This window comes from Artibeus jamaicensis, unplaced genomic scaffold (genome assembly GCF_021234435.1).
Source record: "Artibeus jamaicensis isolate MK-2021 breed Jamaican fruit bat unplaced genomic scaffold, CSHL_Jam_final scaffold_1019, whole genome shotgun sequence".
Taxonomy (NCBI): Eukaryota; Metazoa; Chordata; class Mammalia; order Chiroptera; family Phyllostomidae; genus Artibeus; species Artibeus jamaicensis.
This window is the reverse complement of record NW_026522025.1, coordinates 31,176,848-31,194,378: the sequence shown is the minus strand read 5'-3', so window position 1 is coordinate 31,194,378 and position 17,531 is coordinate 31,176,848. Positions and strand designations below refer to the sequence as shown.

The 17,531-nt window shown below is 37.5% G+C and overlaps 1 protein-coding gene across 1 annotated transcript in view; it reads left to right on the top strand.

Moving 5' to 3' along the window:
* COL24A1 (collagen type XXIV alpha 1 chain) overlaps positions 1 to 17,531 on the top strand; it is a 346,701-nt gene that overhangs the window by 270,430 nt on the left and 58,740 nt on the right. The window contains exons 44-45 of the mRNA XM_053655519.1: positions 11,694 to 11,747; positions 11,856 to 11,909. Coding sequence (XP_053511494.1) covers positions 11,694 to 11,747; positions 11,856 to 11,909 — 108 coding nt within the window. The remainder of the gene's footprint in view (positions 1 to 11,693; positions 11,748 to 11,855; positions 11,910 to 17,531) is intronic.

The window sequence follows — 17,531 nt, the reverse complement described above, 5'->3', positions numbered from 1 at the left end:
GCATCTTTTCCTGTATCTGTCAGCCATTTGTATATCTTCTTGAGAGAGGTGTCTGTTCAGGTCCCCTGCCCATTATTTAATTGGATTGTTTGTTTAGTGTTGAGACGTGCGAGTTCTTTATATATTTTGAATATTAACCTCTTCTTGGAGCTGTTGTTTGCAAATATCTTCTCCCATTCATTTGGTTGACTTTTTGTTTTGCTGTCAGGGTTTTTTTTTGCTTAAAACAGAAACTTTTAAATTTGATATAGTCTTGTACATTCATTTTTGCCTTCACTTTCCTTGCCTTTGAGATCAAATCCATAAAATGGTCTTTACACCCAAGGTCCACAAGTTTAGTACCTATGTTTTCTACTATGTAATTTATTGTATTAGGTCTTTGATTCATTTTGATTTTTGTACAAGGGGACAAACTGTAATCCAGTTTCATTCTTTTGCATGTGGCTTTCCAATTTTTCCAGCACAATTTACTGAATAGACTTTCTTTTCTCCATTGTGTATTTTTGGCTCCTTTGACAGAAATTACATATGGTTTTATTTCTGGGCACTCACATCTGTTCCATTGGTCTGTGTGTCTGTATTTCTGCCAGTACCATGCTGTTTTTTATATTTTACTATATTTTATGGATTATGCTATTACAGTTGTCCTGATTTCTCCCCCTTTGCCCTCCTCCACCCAGCACCCCCCTCTCCCTCAGGCCATCCCCACACCATTGTTTATGCCCATGGGTTACTGATGTAAGTTCTTTGGCTACACTACTTCCTATACTGTACTTTACATCCCCATGTCTATTCTGTGACTACCCATTTGTACTCCTTCATCCATTCTTCCACACACACCCCTCGCATCCAGCAACCATCAAAATGCTCTCCATACCCATGATTCCGTCTCTGTTCTTCTTCTCTGCCTAGTTTGTTTTTTAGATTGAATTTTTGATAGATACGTATTTTTGCCATTTTATTTTTTATAATTTTGATCTTCTTTTTCTTAAATAACTCCCTTTAACATTTTATATAATAATGGTTTGGTGATAAGAACTTCTTTATTTTTTCTTGTCTGGGAAGCTCTTTATCAGCCCTTTGATTCTAAATGATAGCTTTGCTGGGTGGAGCAATCTTGGTTGTAGGTCCCTGCTTTTTATGACTTGTGAATGTTTCTTACCAATCCCTATAGCCTGCAAAGTTTCTTTTGAGAAATCAGCTGATAGTCTTATGGGAACATCCCTATAGACTGTAACTGATTTCTTTTCTCTTGCTGCTTTTAAGATTCTCTCTTTAATTTAACTTTGGGCATTTTAATTATGTTGTGTCTTGGAGTGGGCCTCTTTGCATCCATCTTGTTTGGGACTCTCTGTGCTTCCCGAACTTGCATGTCAATTTCCTTCACCAAATTAGGGAAGTTTTCTTTAATTATTTTTTCAAATAGATTTCCAATTTCTTGCTCTTTCTCTTCTCCTTCTGGTACCCCTATGATGCAAATGTTGTACCTCTTGAAGTTGTCCCAGAAGCTGCTTACCCTATCCTCATTTTTTTGGACTATTTTTTCTTCTTGTCATTTTGATTGGTTGTATTTGGCTTCTTCATGTTCCATATCATTGATTTGATTGTCTACTTCATCTACTCTACTGTTGTTTTCCTTTAAGTTGTTTTTTATTTCAGTTAGTGAATCTGTCATCTCTATCTGGGTCTTTCCTATGTGTTGAGGTCCTCACTGAGTTCCTTGAGCATTGTTAAAAACCAGCATTTTGAACTCTGCATCTCATAGATTGCTTATCTCCAATTTGCTTAGTTCTTTTTCTGCAGTTTTGATCTGTTCTTTCATTGGACCATGTTTCTTTGTCTCCTTGTTTTGGCAGCATCCCTGTGTTTGTCTCTATGTATTAGGTAGAGCTGCTTTGACTCCATGTCTTGGTAGTGTGGAGTAATATAGTAGGTGCCCTGTAGGGTCCAGTGGCACAGCCTCCGCTATCACCCAAGCTAAGTACTTGAAGTGTGCCCTTTATGTGGGCTGAGTACACTCTTCTCTTGTATTGAACCTTGGTTGCTGTTGGAATGTCAATAAGGAAGGATTTACCCAGGTCAGTCAGCAGCAAGGACTTGCTATGACCACTGACCACCAACCTCCGCCTTCCATGGATGATCAGCTGTGCAGGTGCAGGGTGGTGGTGCTCCAATGTAGTCTGTAGGTGTCCATTGGGTGTGATGGCCCTGGGGTTTCCCAGGTGAGGCAGGCCAAGATCAGCTCCCACCTGTGTTTTCCCTGGGGCCATCCTGCCTGAGCTGTAAAGCCATATAAGATATCTGCTACTTCTGCTGGGCTTGGAGATTCCCAGGTGAAGTCAAGCTGCAAATCTGGGTTGACTCCTGCTAGTGCTAGGCCTGGGGCTCACTGAAGCCTGGTATTGCTTGTTTGAGAGGATTTAGGAAGTTTTGAAGCATGAGCCAAGATCCACCATTTACAGGGAAAAGCAGCTTAGGTGGGCCCATAAATTGGGTGCGGCAGAATCTCTGGGGATATCCAAGGCAGGTCAAACAGTATTAGCCAGGCTGATGGAGTGTCAGATATTGCTCCAGCTTGCTGGCTCTGTCATGGGAGGGTTTAGCAAAGGGACAATGGCCTCTGCTCACCTTGATGCTAGACACTTTAGTTCCTCCCTGTGTACCACTGGTGCCTTTCAAGCAGCTACCCTCATGCTTAGAGGGTGAGTCTGAGGGGGTGAGTCAGTGTGTGGTTTCTTTAAGAGGAACTGCTTGGAGCTCCAGCAACTTCTACTCACTCCAACCCCCCTGGTTTAGCAGCCAGAAGCTGTGGGGACTTATCTTCCTGGTACTGGAACCCTGGGCTGGGGGGCCTGGTGTGGAGCTGGGACTCCTCACTCCTAAGATACCTGAATTTTTATCCGTCACACATGGGTGAAGGACCAGCACATTCCATGTCTGCGCCCCCCCCACCTGTTCAGGTAGATGTGGTTTCTTTAATTCTGTAGTAGTCAGACTTCCATTCAACCTGATTTCTGACAGCTCTGAGGGTTGGTTCTACATTTTAGTTGTAATTTTAATGTGGTTGTGCAAAAAGCAAGACATGTCTCCCTATACTGCCATCTTGACCAGAAGTCTCCACCATGCTGTTTTGATTATCATGGATGGCTCTGTAGTATAATTTGAGCTCAGGTATCTGATACCTCTGGCTTCATTCTTTTGTCTCATGATTGCTTTGGCTATTCAGAGTCTTTTGTGGTTCCATACAAATCTGATGATTTTTTTGTTCTAGTTCTTTAAAAAATGATATTGTGATATTTATGGTGATTGCATTAAATCTGTATACTGCTTTGGTTAATATGGTCATTTTAACCATGTTGATTCTTCCTATCCATGAACACAGAATATCTTTCCATTTCATTTTATGCTTTGTGACCCCTTTAATTAATGCTTTCTAGTTTTCAATATATAGGTCTTTCACATCTTTTGTCAAGCTTATTTGTGGGTATTTTATTCTTTAGGTTGTAATTGTTTAGGTGTATTCTTTAGGTTGTTGTAGAAGTGAATTGTTTTTTTCACTTCTTTTTCTATAAAATTTCATTTTAGTATCTAGAAAAGCAGTGGATTTTTGTGTATTGATTTCATATCCTGCAACAAGTATTTGTTTATTGTTTCTATAGATTTTTGGTGGAGTCTTTAGGCTTTTCTATATACAGAATCATGTCACCTGCAAAAAGTGACACTTTAAGTTTTTTTATTCCCAATTCAGATGCCTTTTATTTCTCTTGCCTGATTGCTCTGGCTAGGACTTTCAGAACTATGTTGAGTGAGAGTATTGAGAGGGGGCATTCTTATCCTGTTCTTGATTTTAGAGGAAAGCTTTCAGTTTTTCACCATTGAGTATGATATTAGCTAAGGGTTTGTCATATATGGCCTGTATTATTGAGGTACTTTCTTTTTATACACATTTTATTGGGTGTTTTAATCATAAATGGCTGCTATATCTTATCAAATGCTTTTTCTGCATCTATTGATAAATTATATAATTTTTATCTTTGTTTTGTTAATGTGGTGTGTTACATAGAACAATTTGTGTATGTTGAACCAACCTTTGTGCACCCAGAATGAATGCCACTTGTTAGGGACATATTTTTTTAATGAATTAATTTGATTAATTAGTACTTTATTTACAATTTTTGCATCTGTATTCATTGGTGATAGTGGTCTGTAGTTTCCTCTTTTTTTTCCCTTGTGTTTTCTATTCCAGGTTTTGTTATCAGGGTTGTGTTGGCCTCATAAAATGTGTTAGGAAGTATAGCCTTATATTCTATTTTTTGGAGGAGTTTTTTTTGGAAGAGTTTGAGAAGGATAGGTATCAAATCTTCTTTAATGTTTGGTAGAATTCACTAGCAAAGCCTTCAGGTCCTGGATTTTTATGTTTCAGAGATTTTTGATGGTTGTTTCAATTTCCTCAGTGTTGATCAGTGTATTAGATTTTCCAGTTTTTCATAATTCAGTCTAGGAAGTTTATATATTTCTAGGAACTTATCCATATTTTCTAGGTTAATTGATGACATATAGTCTTTCATAGTATTCTAGTATGATCCTTTGTATATATGTGATATCAGCAGTGACTTCTCTTTCATTTCTGAGTTTTTTAATGTTTTTCCTTGTTTCCCTCAGTGAATCTCTCCAGAGGTATGTCAATTTTATTAATCTTTTCAGGAATCAGCTCTTTGTTGTATTAATTTTTTGTAGTCTTTTCTCTATTTCATTCAATTCTGCTCCAATTTGTATTATTTCCTTACTTCTGCTGACAGTTGCATTTGTTTTTAAAGATGTAATGTTACTTGCAATTCCTCTCGTTTCTTGAAATACGCCTCTAATGATACAAACTTCCCTCTTGTTACTGCTTTTGCTGCATCCCAGAAGTCTTAATACATCATATTGTCATTCTTATTGTCAGGCTCATGTCTTTATATATCTTGTAACCTCATCTTTTATTTCTTCTTTGGCCCCATTGTTTTTTAGTAGTACCTTGTTTAGTCACCACATATTTCTGTGATTCTTTACTTTCTTTTTGCAGTTGATTTCTAATTTCTAAGAATTGGGGTCAGAGAATATGCTTGGTCTGATTTCAATCTTCTTGAATTTGTTTAGGTTAGTTTTTGTGGCCCAACTTCTAGTCGACCCTTAAAAGTGTTCCATGTGCTCTGAAGAAGAATGTATAATCTGATGTTCTGAGATGAAAGGCTCTATAAATGTCATTTATTTCCATTTGACTTGATGCGTCATTTAAGCCCAATATTTCTTTATTGATTTTCTGTTTGGATGATCTGTCTAAAGCTGTCAATGGAGTATTAAGGTCTTCAACTATAATTGCTTTTTTTTAATGTCAGTTTCTCCCTTTAGTTCTGTTAGTAGCTGCTTTAGGTGTTTTGATGCTCCTTGATTGGGTACATCTATATTAAGAAGTGTTATATGTTCTTGATGTAGTATATCCTTTATCACTATAAAATGTCCATCTTTGTCTCTAGCTACCTTTGTTATCTTGAAGTCTGTTTTGTCAGATATAAGTATGGCTACACCTACTTTTTTGCAGATGCTATGTGCTTGAAGAATCATTTTCCACCCTTTCGCTTTAAGTCTGCCCTTGTCTTTGCAGCTTAGATGTGTCTCCTGAAGGCAGCATAGGGTTGGGTTTTGTTTTTTGATCCAATCTGTTACTCTGTGCCTTTTTATTGGTGAATTCAGTTCATTTACATTTAGGGTAATTACTGATATATAAGAATTTTCTATAGCTGTTTTATCTTTTGTTTTCTGGTAGTTCTGTGTTTCCATTGATTCTTTTCCTTCTCTTTCAATCTGTTGCTTTTGTTTTATGGTATTCCATACCTCTTTCCTGGTTTCTTTTTCTTTTTAAGTTGTGTGTCTTAGTTTTCAGGTTTTTGTGTGTGGTTACCTTTAGGGTTTTTTTTTTTTAAATTTTCATGTATATAGTAGTCCTTTTTCTTTTTAATGTGTCTGATCTCCATTCTCTTTTGCAAATTCAGACCTTTACTCCCTCCCCTTTTATGTTTTTGTTGTCACAAATTACCTCTTTTTATTCTGTAAGTTTGTTGGTGGTCTTGCTCCTAGTTTTGTGACTTTTTTCCTTGTTTCAGATAGAATAACCCCTTGAGTACTTTCTGTAGTAGAGGTCTTCTGGTAATAAATTCCTTCAGCTTCTGGATGTCTGGAAGTCTTTATTTCTCTTTCATATTTAAAGTATAACTTTGCTGGATTTATTATTCTTGGCTTGTAATTTCTTTCAGTAGCTTAAATATTTCGTTCCACTCTCTTAGATCTTATAGAGTTTCTACTTAGAAGTCTCATAATAACCTAATGGGCTTTGTTCACAGGGTACTTTCTTTTTTTCTCAAACAGTATAATTATCATGAGTTTACAATAAGAGTTCTTCCTTTGTTATTAATTTTGACAATTTTAATACAATGCGCCTTAGAGAAGACCTTTTTGGATTGAGGTAATTAGGCATTCTGTTCACTTCTTGGATTCAAGGACACAGCTCTTTCCATAGGTTTGGGGAGTTCTTGTCAACTATTTGTTTGAATGGGCTCTCCACTCCCTTCTCCCTCTCTTCTCCTTCTGGTGTGCATATAATTCTTATATTGCTTTTCCGGGTGGAGTCCGATAGTTCTCATAGAGTTCACTCATTTTTTTATGCTCAAGTCTCTCTCTTCTTCCTTCAGCATCATTTCTAGATTTCTGTCTTCAGTATCACTAATTCTTTCCTCCGTCTGGTCTGCTCTATTTCCTACACATGCTACTTCAATCTTGATCCCTTTTATTTTTTTATCTCCAGAATATCTGTTGGTTCTTTTTTAATGTTTCAATGTCTTTGGTAAAGTACTCATTTTGTTTGTTGATTTATTTTCTGAGTACATTATACTGCTTTTTTATTTTCTTGCAGTTTGAATTTTTTCAGAACTGCAATCGTGAATTCTCTGTCATTTAAGTCATATGTTTCCATGTCTTTAAGTTTGTTTTCTGAAAGTTTTTCATTTCCTTTCTGAGCAGCCTCACTCTTTTGGTTATTCATGGTATTTCATAGACACCCTTCTCTGTCTAGGCATCTATGTGTGAGTGGCACTTCTCTAACAGACTGATACAAAGATTTCCACTTCTTTCCAGTAGGTGGCACTGAATCACAAATTTTTAAGGTCTCTTGCACTTGTCTGGCTTTTCAGGTCTCTGCAGGGTGGTGGACAATGAGAGGTGGGTGCCTCCCTATGATTCAGTGCCCCAGCCCCAGGGAACCAACACAGCTGGGGAATGTGGTGGGTGACCAGGCTCTAAACCCGTGAAATCCCAGTGCTGTCCCCTGCAGCCAGGCACTGCTGTCAGTGTAACTATAATGTGTGGGGGTCAAGGCCTCGGGCAACCCAGTTGCTTTCTAAGTAGCTTTGCCCTCCTGGTAATGGTGACATTGGACCTCCATGGAGTACCCCCTGCACCTTGACCTCGGGACCAGTCATGGAGTATACTCTTCACTTAGGGAAAAAGTGAGTCTTTAGTACCAGTTCTTAGGTTTACAGATAATGTGCTCTGCAGCCCAACCTTAAGTGTGAAGGGAGGCAATCTCTGGTAGGTTAAGGGGCAGCCAGGCTCTGTGACTTTGTTTCACTGTCTGCAATGCTGACTACCAGACAACCATAGCCACACCTCCATGCTATGTCTCTGCCCAGGTCATTGGACTTGGCAGCTTGTACTGCCCACTCCTGCAGGAATGGCCACCAAATCTCTTTGCCCCCCCCCCCCAAGTGAAGGGAGTCTCAGCCATAACCTGATTCCTCTCCTCTCTGGGCTGAACAGCACTATGAGCTCTGCCTATAGGGCTGTGTCCTTGGCTTAGCTCAGTGATTCTACCTTCCCAGTTAGCTCCCACTTACCCACCTTTAGATGTTTCAATGTGCAGGTCTCTCAGGTGTGTTGTGTGCTGAACGGGGAATCCTTTGTTAAAGCATTGTTCAAATTGTTGAAACTTCAAGGGGAGAGACCACAGGGATCTCTTACACTGCCATTCCTCTGATGTCAGTCTCTGATTTTCTGTGTATTTTATTATACATTCATTTCACTCCAGCAAACTGTGAGCATTATCACTAAGCTTTTTATTGTGCTAAAATATCTATAACATAAAATTAACCATTTTACAGTGTGCAATTTAGAGGCATGTAGTAAATTTATAATACTGTGCAGTTGTCACACACTACTTCATTTCTGAACATTTTCATCACTCCAGAAAAGAAGTCCCATACCCATTAAGCAGTCATCTCTATTTTCCAGCCTCTGGCAACCACTATTCTGCTTTCTGTCTCTAGTGATTTATCTATTTTGGATATTTCATACAAATGCAATCATATTACATAGGTTTTGTGTCTGACTCCTTTCACTTAACATGTTTTCAATTTTTATCCATGTCGTAGAATGTATTAATGCTTTATTTTTTTTTTTGAGGCACAGTAATCACCAAACTTTTAAAAAACACTTTATTTAACATTTGTAAATATTCTTCCAATTGTGGTTAACTCATGATTTTGCTGTTGGAGAAAAAAATAGAATGGAAAATGCAAATTTTGCTTCCATTTGTCTGTAAACAATTGGAAATCATTTTAAGTCCTTCTCGTCATTCCTTGCTTTCTTTTTCTCTTGCAGAAACTGAAAAGTACAAGTCAATTATGTTGCTCATTATCATCAATACATACTTAACTAGGCATCATTTTACATGATACTTATTATCATGTGATGTATAATGAAATCTCTGCTTATTTGGCATGCATATTTTGGGGTATCTGCCCTAGGCCAGGAACAGAGCCAGGAGCCATGACTATAACACTGGACATTCCTGACACAGCCCCTGCCTCATGGACAGCCCATGAAGAAGGCATACAGAATAAGAACATTTAATCAGTATAAAAACAGATGCAGTGAGTTATAGTTGTCATCCAGGAAACTATATATCACATAGGTCCAGAGAAATTTATTTAAGGCTTGAGAGAGCCAGAGCACATAGTGGGAGTAAGCATATTCTACTGTCAACATTCACTTTTAATGATATGGCAGAATCATGCAGGCACTCAAGATTAAGTCAGGCCAAACTTCAAAACTATGAAATCAATTATTTTCTATCTCAAACTTATTTTTACTTTGCTTTGGCAAAGGCCATAGAATTTTTTGCACACAATAAAATAAACAAATCCTCACTTGGCCTTCATTCCTTAGCATAAGACATGTATCCGAATAGCTATTGAACGCAATCACAGGCAGCTCGAACTCAGTATGTCCCGTACCATAGTATCATCCTGCACCCTTACTCTGCACCTCCTCTTTTTTATGTCCTCAGGTCAGCGAATGGTACCACCAGACATCCAGATACCCGAGACAGTCAGTGAATCCTCCCTCTCTCTCTCCTTCTCACTTTACTCCTCTCTGTGGTCATTCGTCCCTTAAATTCAGTTTGCCACTTCTTTTGATTTCTTAAATATCTCTGGAATCTAGCCACTTTGCCCGACTTTGGTTTACATTATTTTTTGCCTGAATTATTTTTGTAGTTTCCTAACTAGACTTTCTATGCCTAGTTACAGCCCTCTCGAGTCCCATCTCCACTTAGCATGTTTTGTCAGATGAATCTTCGTTTATTTCCCTGTGCTGTTCTCTCTGCCACAATGTCTTCCTTTTACTTTACTGCCTGAAACCCTCATCCTTTAAGATTCAGTTTATCATCATTTCTTTTATAAACCTCTCCAAGCTCCCCTCAGCCATCCAGCTGCTCCCACCTAATATCGTTGGGCAAAATTAATCACTCCCCATCACCGTGCTTACATAACTTGATAATAATATTTACTTCAACATATTTAACTCTCAACATTGCAGAAAATATAGTCTTTGTCAATATTTATTAGACTGGAAAGGACCAGAAGAATTACAGTGAAACGCCTAGAAAGCAAGTTTGTTTTTGGTGAGATTTGTATTCAGACTTCTCAAAGCCAGGAGAGAAGCTGGCTATTCTGTGTGTTCATTTGAAAAAGCTGTGTGTGAAACTACACACAAGAGTGGTGGCCAAGTCATAGTGAGTTTCCTGGTTTCTTCACATGCTCACTCTTCCTTTACGCTGGAACTCCAGCTTTTTACCAATCATGTTCTCCTGGGTCCTGTTTGGTAAGTGATCAATGACAGTTGTACTCACTTGTACCAAACTCCGTCTTGATTGCTCTGATTCTGTTATTTTCTGGCTCTACTTATGTTTTGCTGGTGAGAGTCATGTGTTATAATGGTTTTCCATGTGTTCTAGAAAGCTTTTCAAACCAGCCTTTCTCTCTAAACACTGTTTACTTCCTTAAACAGGACTTAATTTTTTTTATCGGTAAATTGAATCTTAAAACCATAAATATTTGTCTCACAGAATGTAAGCCAGAAAGCTTCAATTGATCCTCCTGAGATAATAAATACTGTTCCCCTACGTATGCAGTCCCTTCTCCCATCCCAGAAAAAGGAGATTAACCTGATAATTGTGTTTCCTATATTTTTTTCCTCTAATAAACAGAGTAGAAAGAAAAAAATTGAAGTGAAGGGGACAGTGGGGAAGGGGATAAAAGAGGTTACCTGCAGAATTCTTCACGCATAACTCTCACCTGAAACAGCACTGCATTGTTGCTAGTTTGTGTCTACACACTCGAAAAGGGACATGTGGGAGGTCAGCATTCCTCCTTAGGAGAACTAGGACGATGACAGACTGCTGAGTGTCAGAGTCACCGGATGTGTATAGATATCATATAGAGTAGCCACTCCCAGTTTTTAACCCAGTACATCTATCCAAACAGCTGTGAACTTAGAATGTAACAATGGGCACCGTTGCACACTTCTGCAGAGGGAATGGGTTGAAAAAAGGAATTTATTCTCAAACTTTTTATTCCTTTGGTAATTTACTGTATTGGTTTCCTGAGCCTGCAATAGCAAATAGCCACAAACTGAGTAGCTTAAACCAACATAAATTTATTTTCTCACAGTTTTAGAGACATGAAATTGGAAACCAGTATGTCAGCCGGGCCATGCTCCCTCCCTAAACTCTAGGCCAGACTCCCTCTGGCCTTTCCTGTCCCTGGTGGCTGACAATGTCTTTGTGGCTACACTATTCCAGTTCTTCCAGTGTCTTCCCATTGCCCTCTCCTTTGTTCCTTCTCTCTCTCTCTCTCTCTCTCTCTCTCTCTCTCTCTCTCTCTCTCTCTCATTTTCTTTCTGTGTTTTATACCGATACTTGTCAGTGGATTTAAGCCCACATGATAGATAACCCAGGATAATCTCCATTTAAGATCCTAATTTAACAATATCTGCAAAGACCCTTTTTCTAAATGGGATCACATTCACAAGTTTGGGGGATTAGGACAAAAACAACTTATGGTTGGGCACCATTCAACCCACTACACCAATCTACAGGGAAAAACAAAACATAACCAAAACTCAACACTGGTTCTCAGTCACCATACTATCCAGAGGGTATTATGTTCTATATTATTTCCAAGAGAGAATCATAATCTCTATGATATTTAAATTGAATTTTAAAACACTTTGCTACCATTTAAAATGATATCACCCTATTCCCTAAGTCACATCTACTGTATCTCCATCTCCTCTAACAATACAATCTTTTCTCTTCCTAGGGTCATGTGGGTGTACCAGGACCAAGAGGCGCCATTGGACAGCAAGGTTCTCCAGTATGTTTTGAAAACATTCTTTGTCATTCTGGCATTAAAAAAATAATGTTAATGTATCTGATTTGATCTCTCTTTCATACGTGATTTCTATTTTGGTTCCTATTAAAGGGTGAGCCAGGTGACCAAGGTGAACCAGGACTAAAAGGAGAGAGAGGATCTGAAGTAAGTTGATGTTGTTTAAGGCAATTGGAAATTTACTGTTGCCTGAGAAAGCAGAGGCAGGAAGAGTTGCCGGGTATTGTAATTTAAATGATCACTCACCCTTCTGGAGCAAAGATCACTGATGGGTTCTAAACAGGGCGTTTGTCAGTAATTGTACTGAAACCTGATTATTGATTAATTTATGTGTTTTGACTGCCATCTAAATTTCCCTTTGCCAGCAGCCTACTCTGGCTTTGTGAGAATTGCCTGAGTCTCTTCCAAAGTAATTGTCTCTTCTTAAGATTTCAGCAAAAATACCACAAGCCTTAAAACCAGTAATTCAGTGTGAAACCCATCAGTCACATCTACCTAGTCGTAGTGAGACAGGGACAGAGATAGGCTGCGTGACACAGACTCACAATTGGTTTAAAATATTTTTTCCAAAAGACAAACCAATTCTTTGTTATCAGGGAAAGAAAAAAATCTGTTGGCTTACTGAATGTAGCCATCTCTTTCTTTGTGCGCTGGTAGTTGTTGCTTTGACTGTATGTAACAACTGGCTTTGTAATTTGTACTTCCAGTTCCTAGCTGCCCTGCTTTTCATGGCATTCTGATTTCAACTTAAGTCCTTAGAAAATGTCGTTTACTTTAATAATAAATTAGGGGAAAATAAATAAAAAGCAATGCATTTGAGACTAGGTTTCTCCTAATTTTTTACACTCATACCTGTGTTTCCTACTTGTGGGGGTAACTAATAAAATTGGGTTGAAACTTATATTACACAGATGTCCGCTCACCTGGAAACCATAGCATCTACCTAGTAACTCCCAGCTAGGTTCCTGAGAACTAATAAAAATAAATAAAAATTTCTCACTGACGGCAAGTCTTAACAAGAAAAAAAAAAGCAGAGAAAGAAGGCATTTGTCCCAGTCACTTAAAATTTTTAATACCCCAAATGGGAAAAGTGGTGGAAAAAGCTGTGAACCTACAACACCGCTGCTGTTTTCATAGGACTTGCTTATATTTGCATTAGGTGCCTAAGGATGCAAATGCTTTCCCAAGGTTTGATTGTAAAATTGCTAATCTTTTATAATTAATACTTTTATATGTTCTTGATGTTTTCTTTTTGACATATCTCAGAAGTAATTAAAAAATGTTTCACTGAAGTATTTTTTGATGTGTATTAGTATCTGTTAAAATTATGCCAATGAAAACCAAATATTCTTACTGGACCACTGCCCACCCAGCCTACATGGTCGGCTCTTCCTGGGCGTCAGCACTGAAGGGTGCTGAGGAGCACGGTTTCAATTCTACGTAATCCAGGGGAACTAGCTATTTCCTACTCTGGGCAAGACTGCTTACATGCAGTCTAAGGTTATGTTAGAAGTCCTCTTAGAATTTAAAATAGTAATAATTGTGACAAGAATGTTCATTGACTATTATTTATTTAGGGTCACCTTAATTGGTGAAGTGGATACTGTCCAATTGCTGTCCTCTTGGTTTTGCAAACCTTTCCATTGTTTTTTGGATTGGAAATAGCCTTTTTAAATCACATGGACAACCCACTCATTTTTCAGATGAATAAATTTTAAGTCCAATAAGATTTTGAGTTGCTTAATATCTCAGAATTACTTACCAACAGAACCAACACTAGAAACTTTACTTCCTGACTCATTATTATTGAAGCCTTTAAAACCTTTTGTAAATGAAGTAATATATGATAAAGTTTACTTAACCAACTAATTCATTCATTGGACTTTCAGACATGAGACTGTTAACAACTATGAAGAAAAATTAAAGCAAGTCAAAACCAGTTGCAGAACCACTTCATATTTTAAAAGACTTTTGTAATGCACATGTAATGAACTGTCTCATAATGTCTTTCAAAGACTTAAATTCAAGTCAAAATTTTATTTTCCTCCTAAAACAAAATTCCAGATTTTAGTGAATTGAAATATCTTAGTTAAAAAAAGAGAGAGAGAAAGAGAGCACGAAAGAGCCCTGGCCAGTGTGGCTCAGTTGGTTGACTCACAAATAGAGAGGTTGCCGGTTCGATTCCCAGTCAGGGCACATGCATGGGATGTGAGCTATATGCTGTCCCCGGGTGCCAGGCAGGTGCACTTACAGAAGGCAACCAGTGGATGTTTCTCTCTCACATCAGTGTTTGTTTCCCTCTCTGTGTCCCTCCCTCCTGCCTCTCTAAAATAAAATGAAAAATAATTTTTTTTAAAGGAGAGATTTTAATTTTTGCCTAACTTACTAAATTTATGTTGCCATTTTAAAGCCACCCTCTAATAAAGTTAGAACTAGCGAAGTATCAACATAACCATTTGGCTTCACTTAAATAAAAACAAGCAAAAGCAAAAACTAAGGTTTGGACTAGAGTGGCACATTTAAAAACGTTTGTTGGACAAAGAATCAGGCTACCTCCTCCAGTGGTCTGTGAATCAGTACAGCCCCAAGAACAGAAAGCTGATTTAAATGGATCTGATTTCAAATGGGCCATTCTGTTTTTCAAAGCTAGCCAGATAAAAAAAAGGCACTATTTTCATGCACTCTAAAGACTGCATATAAAATTCATTTGCCTTTCATATTACAAAAACAGCAAAGTCTGTTGATTTATGAGGTACTTATATTTAAATAAAATAATACAGGTAAATTAAGTTTGAAAGGAATGTAGAATACTTATAGCTTTACTATATATGAATTCTGGGGATTGAAGAGTGACTTTTTCCATCAATGATACCAACTCAATTAATCATCTACTAACACCTTTACGACAACATATTTTCTTTGTCCTTGGCCCAATCTGTAGTTTTACTGAACAGACCACCTCTGTATAGGATTACTGTTTAATACTGGTTGGCTCTTAAGTTAGTTATAAGGCTATCCAGCAATTCCAACTTTGAAATTTTTTTTAAATATACAAATTCAAAAAAGTACCAATGTCCTACATTTTGTTGATCTTTATATATTTAAAACCATTGCAAAACTGGTTTTTCTAGCTGAGCTACTTCCTTTCAGCCATAGTGACAATAATTATAATAAGGAAATCTTTCCTTAAGTGAACATATAAAAAGAGCAGAGATTATAGTTGTGTTATATTTCTTAAACACTTTTTGTGTTCAATGGAAATATTTTATGCAGTTTTCCAAGTAGGAAAACACACTTTAAAAATAATTTAATCATACTTTTTCTTTAGTGTTATTCTGTTGGAAGCAGCTTCCTGCTGATCATTCTCATTTCCTGGTGGTAGACCCTGTATGTAGATTTTAGTGCACAACATTTAACTCTTCTGAAACAATCCCCAACGTAATGGCCATCCCAAAATGTCATCAATTAGTGATGATATGTGAATCTCTTGGGTTCGTTCTCTTTGAATGTTTGGGATAAAAAACTCACATACATGTGTACCATATCTGAACCTTAAGCCATAAACCTAGGTATACTAAAAGTATCACTTTGTTTATGTTCTTTATAACAGAACTTAACAGTTGGCCTGATGCCTGTCCCACCTGGTGGTAGTAACCTAATTGGTGGAAACCTAGTCAGCTGACAGTCTTTAACTTCATACACTCAAATATTCTATGTCTGATTTAGAGTTTTCCCCCACTCACTGTCTTGTCAAGTTTGCAGGTACATTCTGGGTGGCAGTGGTGGGAAGAGGAATGGGAGGCAAGTTTGATCTTCGGTCATCGTCATTTACACTATAACCCACTGAAATTCACCTCCTGTTTTTCTTTCCCAGTTGCCACTGTCCCACCACGTCAGTATCCACCTTGGCCTTCCTGGCCAAGCTCTTTGATCCACATTAGCACGTACAGCTATTTTCTCATCACAGGTGCAATGTCTCCTTAGATAGACCTCTAAGGGTATATGCTTCCATTCTTGGCCACATGGAAATAACATTCTGCTGCCCCTCACCATGCTGGTGTGTGCAGGACTCAGACTCTCTCAAGTCCCTCGATCCAGGCCTCTCATGCCGCAACTTCCACTCAGGGCAGTTTATGTGGACTCCTCCATGACGGCATTAGTCTCTCTAGCCACCTCTCTGTGCCCAGATCCCCAGGCTTATCTGGAGTTACAATTGTCCGAACTATCCTAAGTCTTCAAGGACAAAGTGGGGTGAAGTGTTCTTGTGAGAGATATACATTGAACAGTTTTGTTCTCGTCTTTCTCCAACTTGAAGATCTTTATATCCTTTGAAAGAGGAAAAATTCTCTCTTACGTTAATATAATTTTTCTAAATCTTTTCTTCATGGCATCAGTTTTAAGACTTAAATCCTTTATAACTTTGGTTTTTAATACTCAAAGATAGACTTTTAACATTTAAAATTCAGGCTTTTGTATTTAAAATATGTATTATTCTCAAACAATTACCCACCATGACTCTCAGAGGAGTATTTCAAAATTCATAGCTGGGGAAGAGTCTATTTTGAACATCAGAAATCTAAAACAGATCTATCACTTTTCTTAAAAAGAAAACTGTGAAGGAAAAAAACACTGCTTAATATATTTGTTTACTACTTAATTAGTGCTGTTTAAGATAACTGATAATTTTTCACTGTTTAAAATATTTACTTCTTTATTGTGTTCTGAAAGATATATATAAATCACATGTATATATCACAGTGATCATATGTTCCAGAAGCTTCAACTAAACCTGGGTCACCAACTATCACCTTTTTTGGTTTCCTTACCCTTAGAAAGTCTTTTCATCAGTGACTTTTTATGGCAAGTACAATAGTTTTCAAAGTTTGAAGTAGAACCCTTTATTCATATATCTCCCCATTAGCAGATTCTAACAAAGTTAGATTTTTATCTCTATGTAAAATACCCTTTTTTCTATTATTAAGTATACTATTTCTTCTTAAAATGTTTAAGCTCATTTTCAGAAGGTGTAATATCTTATGAAACTATTTTATTGCTGTTGTCAGATTGAGTCTTTGACACAATTCATCTCCAGATTTAAACAACTTAACATCCTATTGTGGTGGAATATCCTGCTTGTGAGAAGTTTCAGTGACCTCTGAGAAATGTGTATGATAATGATCATATGCTTTTTAAAAAATTTGTGAACTAGTCACTTCCCATTTTTTCTTTTTAAAATAATTTTAGAATATCATCAGAATACTGGCATGATTTGTCAGGGTAAAGTTTCTAACTATTCTGGCAGACCAGTTGCTGCTGAGTCAATTATGATTTAAAACATCTTACACATGGAAAAACAAAGAGTTCCGTGGGAAAAATATCTTTGCTTTGATTCACAAGTATGTTCTCTATGCTTCCAGATAGCACATTTTAGGCTTATTGGGTCATGTCTGTTACTACCCTGTAAGTGCCTTGTGGTCAGGGACTTTGACTTTGCATTCTCAGCACATAACCAAGTCCCTGATACAAACTGCTCAATAAATGTGTACTAATTCGTTAAGTACTTAACCCTTTTCAATAGGGAGGCAAAGGCCCTACCTGAAAATGGGGACATTTGTTAAATAATCTATCCAGTTCCCTTTTAGAACTCTGACTTAAATTCTTAAACCAGGAATTTGGAGCTAGTTGGAAATTCATAAATTACCTGGTCAAATTTTCCCAGTTGGGGGTTGAAGAAACTGACTCCCTGGAACTTTGAATGGCAGTCCCAGT